The sequence below is a fragment of the Cystoisospora suis genome, assembly GCF_002600585.1.
Source record: "Cystoisospora suis strain Wien I chromosome Unknown contig_9544, whole genome shotgun sequence".
NCBI lineage: Eukaryota > Apicomplexa > Conoidasida > Eucoccidiorida > Sarcocystidae > Cystoisospora > Cystoisospora suis.
In genome coordinates, this window is record NW_027162318.1 from 2,881 (window position 1) to 8,745 (window position 5,865).

General features: G+C 46.9%; 1 protein-coding gene across 1 annotated transcript; it reads left to right on the forward strand.

Annotated features, from left to right (window-relative positions):
• Positions 1 to 411: 411 nt before the first annotated feature.
• Positions 412 to 5,865, forward strand: CSUI_011076 (uncharacterized protein; the record flags this gene model as incomplete). The annotated part of the gene is made up of 1 exon (XM_068071177.1): positions 412 to 5,865. A coding segment is annotated over exon 1 (1,276 nt), but the record flags the coding sequence as incomplete, so codon positions are not given.

Here is a 5,865-nt window from a genome sequence, read left to right on the forward strand (position 1 = left end):
ACGCCCAAACCTTGCCCCAAGGGTCCCGTTTGTATTGCTCAGTCAACCACTGCTTTCTTTCCACCTTCTAACTTGTATGTCCTGTGGTGCGATTAATGCTGATTATATGAGGGTGAGCTGTGATGACTGCCGGAATAATGAAAGAACGCTCTTGGAGTTCGTCTTTTTACGGCAAGATCGCCGCCTCTCTCGAGTTTCTCCACCTACGACGCGACTACTCATTTTACTGTTGACAATACCGGGCTAACGTGAAGATAGGTTTGATCCCTCATAGCGAGAACAGACAATCCAAAATTTGATTGGAGTGCCCGTCCTCATCTTGTGCATGTCCTTGTGGATGGGTGCGGATCAGAAGACTGGTTAGCCATCTCTCAGCTTCGCTGGTAGCTGGAATAGACGGTCATAGTCGCAATCGGCTTGACAAAGGTGTTATCGCCCTTGGAGTCTCAGGGTTGTGGTAGAGGTTGCCCCTGCTTTCCAAGTGAACTTTGAAGATAAGGCGGACCACCGACCCGACGGCTGATTTAACACCCGGAGGGACTGCGTATAACGGACGTGTTGGTCACCACCCTGCGTGATACAGCTGCTTGTCTTTTTCACTGTGGCGATGGTTCCTTTCCTTTCTAGGGAAGTGGAAGGGGAGAGGGATGATGAGATGTCCGTGAATCAACCTGTTTGTATGTACTACTGCGGTCATGGGAGATTTCCGCCAGTAGTTTTAGCAGCAGGGGTAAAAACTATGCCTAGGGGCATGCACAGGAAAGAGTCCAAAGAGCTTCTCCTTCGTCTTTCTTCCATACTCGACTCCTCGGACTACGCCGGCGTGTTCGCTCCCGTTGTACATTACAGATTATAGACGAAGCTTGCGGGAGAACAGAGACCGGCAACGCCCCTCCCTGCTACAGCTACAGAAACCCCGACTTTCATTCCTTGTTGTGATATCTAGCAGGCAGTTTTCCTGGCTTTTCATCCGTTTCATACGGACGTTTCCGATGTTGTTTTGTTTGTGGTTGTAGCGGCCGGCTGTGAACCGTTCATTCAGCCTCACCAGGACAACTCGACAGCATGTGTCGAGGAGAGAGGACGGGTGACGGTGACTCTGTAGGCCATCCCAGGGGTGTTGGTTCTCCGGCTCCCTAGAATGCCTTCTTTCCTTCTTTACTGATGAAGCTAATAGGCTGTTAAAACCAGAGGGACTGTGATAATGATAATACTTTTTCTTTTCAAAGCTTTTCTAAGCACAGCAAGAAGAAACACTCGGTGATTAGTCTCTCTCTTTCTTCCCCCCCACTCTTCTTGCCCGCCGTCAGTCCGAAGTCTTCTCTTCTCATTCAAAACGATCTTTCTGAGCGAGAATTGACTCGCAAACAAACGCAGAACAACGGGAGATTTAGATTGAGGGAGAAAACGCGTTCTTAGGGGAAGAAGCCAGAAGGATTTAGGCGATTCCGAAACGAGCCATGCGGCCGGGAGAGCAGAAGGAGCAGAGAAGTTGAAGGTGTTGCTGGTAATGATGCGAAGGGCGGCTCTTACTAGTCCTCAGCCCAACTGCCTCTCTGTATATGCTGTAGGGAGTGAGTGAGCAAGTAAAACGTCATCGTACCTACCTACCCAAATGGATGGACGAAATCAAAAGCAAATATGAAACAATAGCAGCTGAAGATCTCATGGGGAGTGATGTGACTTTTCTTTTTTTTTCTTTTTGATTGCTGTTCTTTCTTTTTGCCGGTGTTTCGTCGATGGGCCGGCGGTCCTTCTTCTTCTTCTGACAAATGTAGTAGTGAATGAATGATCCGAGAACTGCCTTGTAACCTCTCCTTTCTCTTTTTTCGCTTCGGTTCAACTCTTCTTCCGCCTTCTACAAAGAACCTACATAGAAGGATTTGTCAACTATACGTAACATGTTCACAGTCGTGTCTTCCCTTCTCTTAGTCGGATCGTTCTCTCGTCTTCCATGTGACACATCTCCAGTTCTAGCTCCGAGGTCTCCATGCTCGCCGGGAGAACTTTCTGTAGGAACCTCAAAATTCAGTTCGTTCATTTGATTTAAACTCAGCCCAAGTCGCTGGCCTGCCGTCTTTTTCTTTTCTTTACGTCTTTCCCGACTTTTTGGTAGAGAACACACTCTTCAACATCAACGGCTTTCTCTCTCCAAGAGTCGCTGCTGCCACCGATCCCCTTCCCCCCTCGCGATCTCCCGTTAATATTCCATCACTTTCTTCGTGTTTCCACTCAGTTCCTGCCTTCGCTACGAGGCATCGGGTCAGTTTCCGCCCAAAAAGCAGGCTGGTGATATCGGTGACTCGTTTCTACGTTTTCCATGGGATCCTGTCATGAGGACCCCTTACGAAATCTTCAAGCGCGTTACTCATACATCTATTACGAAGTCTGTTAACAATGGGATGGATGGTAGTTCATTTTAAGGTGAAAGAGATTTTCCTGTGAAAGACGCAGACAGAGGAACGCTGAAGGAGAATCACTACGTGGGTAGTCGTTTGTCTGATGTATGCTAGTAGAGTTCATTCAGTGCCAGGTACTCATTCCTCCATGAGGTGTATGTACACCTGAGTTCCAACCGTACCACCAGGAAGTGGTTGATTGTTCCGGGTGCCTGTGTTTTCTACGTTTGCTTTTTTGTGACCCGTTCGTCCCCGGCTCTTCTTCCCCTCTCACGAGTTTCTTCACTGCATTAGTTTGTTTCATACTCCACCTGTTGTTCTTTTCTTTTCTCCTGAATGTCTCGTATCCGTCCGGATATGTCTGATTTCCCCGGTGACCCATCCACCATCCATCGATCCTTCTTTCATTCAGCCTTTCTTTTTTCAAGCAACGGGAGACAAAAGAACGTCTGTAGATCGATTGTCCCGGCATCTCCAAGTGTTTTGTAAACTTTGAGTCAGCAGAAAAGCGACTTCTTTCTCTGGCACGTCTGCGCGGCCTCTCTTCTTTTTGCCCTGCTTCCCTTTATTCCGGTGTATGTACAGTTCTGAAATCCGGGGGGGGTTTAGACAGTAGGAAGGAGACGCAGTGTCAGTCGTCTGGTGTGTTTCCTTTCTTTCTTTCTCTTTTGAATCAACTGCGGTAACAGGCTATGAGTAAGGAAACAGCAGCTTCTATATGTCCGAGTCTTCTACGCTCTCAAAACTTCTTCAAAGCTTCTCAGCAAAGATCTCAGACTTCTCTTGGTTTTCTTCTTTGAGAAGACGAAGAGAGAAGAAGGCGAGGCATGGGTCTCCCTTTCATCTGAGAAGAGAGACAGGAGATTCCTCTTCCTCGTTGCTACTCTTCTTTGGAGAGAGATCGCTTTTCTGTAATAAGGAGGGAATGACTCCTTGAAAAAAAAACGAGAAAGAAAGGAAGAACAGGATTCATCGAAAGGGGGGACGGTCCAGTTATCCTATCTCTTGATGATGCGAGGGTGTATTGCCTCCCAGTGAGGTGTATATACACCCCAAGATCCCTGTTGTTTTACAGTTTCCAGCAGGGGCTTTGCTATCTGAAGTTCTCTTTCATACACAGGAGACGAAGAGAAAGACGAAGATTACTCCTTCTTCCTTTCATCGTATAAACCATCTTCCAAGTGCTTCCAGCTCATCGCTCTTTTCATAGATCTCTCTCTCGTCTTCTCTCTCGCTCTGTTTGTAGTTACTTGGTATCTGTAGACGCCAATCTGTGTCATTCTCTGACTTCTCTTTTTGATTCTCTCCTTGTATCTCGGATGAATGTTCATCATCCTCACTTACTCAATATCGACAGAAGCGTTTTTTTTTCTCTTCTTGCTCCTACTCTACCATTCACTGACTGTGTGTCTTTCCTTGTACGATCGCATCTCTTTTGATTAAGAAACCACCAGCCAGCCAGCCAGCCGTCTTACACATTTAGCAGAGGTATTTTCCTTGCTGTCTATCACTGCTCTTCTTTTTCTTTTCTTCATTCATCTTGAGCCTTTTCAAGGAGGGAGAAAGAGACTTGTTGATTAAAACACAACTCTCGTCTGTCTTCCCGGCGGGTGTGATGATGATTCTCAGCTACATCCTGGTGTATCTACAGCAAACAAGATGGAGGGTAAGACAGCATATGTAGAGGATTCCTTCTCCTTCTGGTGTTAAGATCCCTGGGAGAGAGAGAGAGAAAGAAAGTCAACTTCTTCACAAACTTTGACACAGGGGGATAGGTATCTTTTCTTCCTCTCCGGTCTATTCCCACCTTCAGCCCGTTGTTTTTCTTCGTTCCTGGATTCATCACTCTCTTGACTAAGCTTCTTTTCTTTCTTGTGGCGGACAGAGGGGTCTCAAAGACGCTTGCAGTTTCACCCTTCCAAAGAGATCCATTTCAACTGTCGCATGCAAACCCTGACCGCGGCGGTGTATCTCTTCTGGTCCTTTCATTCTCTTCGGGTTGTTTTAAGTCACTTCTTTCTTTTCTCCATAGATTCCTTTGTGTTTTCCCTGTTCTTTCGCCCGTCTATCTTGCACATCTCTGCTCCTTGGTATCTCTCTTTGTCAGGGAAGTGACCCCATTCAAGGAGAGTCTTGAATGAAAGGTGGTCATGCTGCCTCTTCTCCTTCTTCGATTATAAGACGAGTAAGATGCCTTCATTCTACGAGAAAGAAGGTTCTTTTTCTTCCTCTTCTTTCTCGAGTTCTTATCGTCAGAGTGAGGGCTATCAACATGATGGTATGCTTCGGGGACATGACGGTGATGAGGTGTATGTACACTCGACGTTATCATCATCATCCTCCTCCTCCTCCGCCTCCCCCGGTTCTCAGATAAAGAAGAACCACTCACAGAGAAATAGAGACTCCTTCTCAGACAATCCCTCTTCTTCTCCCCGTCCGAATCATTCTTCATGTTCGTCTCTTCAACCTGCAGTAGGAGAGAGATCGCCACGATTTACAATTCCGTCCTCAGCCCCCCCCTCTTCTCTTGACTCCTCCTCTTCTTCAGGTTTCCGTTCCTCCTCTACTCGCTCTCACAATACTTTCGCCTCCTCCTCCTCCTCCTTTTCATCGGGTCCATCCTGTATTCCTAAGGCACCCCCCTTATTTTCATCATCTTCTTCTTCTTTCGGTAATCCTTCTTCTACTATTGGAAGAGAAGAAAAAAAGTCTTCTTACAGAGCAGCAGCATCATCGTCTTGTTCTTCTTCAGACAGCCAAGTTAAAATTCTCACCGATCATCGCGATTCTTCGAAGACCAGAACGTCTTGCAGAAGAGGAAGAAGAAGCACTCCTTCATCCTTTCGTTCGCACCGTTCTTCTTATTCATCTCTCCAAGAAACCGAAGTTGCTTCTCAAGAAGAAGATACAGAGGAGATTCCTCATTTTACATTAGGAGGAGGAGGAGGAGAAGCAGAAGGAAGACAAGACTCATCAAGTGGCAACAGTAGTAGTACTAGTACTAGTAGGAGGCGTAGCACCTCTTCGTTCGGTTATCCTTCTGAGGGAGGAAGAGGAGGTGCTCCGAAATCTTCTCTTTCATCTCTCCCTCGAAAGAAGTTTATCTATCAGTCCGTTCAGATGTCCGCCCCACCTTTTGATCAGTCAGTCACAGGAATGGAGGGAGAAGTAAGGATGAGAGAGCGGAATAACGACAGAGGAGTTGAAGAGGACAGCTCTTCCTCTTCTTCGGCTTATCAACCGCATCGACCCCATTCTTCGAGTTCTTCGGGAAGTGCTGTAGAAGAGACCACGAAGGGGACATCTCATGGAGAGACAGCAGGAGCGTCTGCTGTCTATACAGGGAGAAAAGAGGAGATCAAAAAAGACAGCCAAAAAGATACGGCAGATCCTTCTATCTTACCTGGCTCTGTGCCATCACCATCCAGTAGAGAGAACAAGGCAAGAAGAGGAGAAGAAGAGAAAG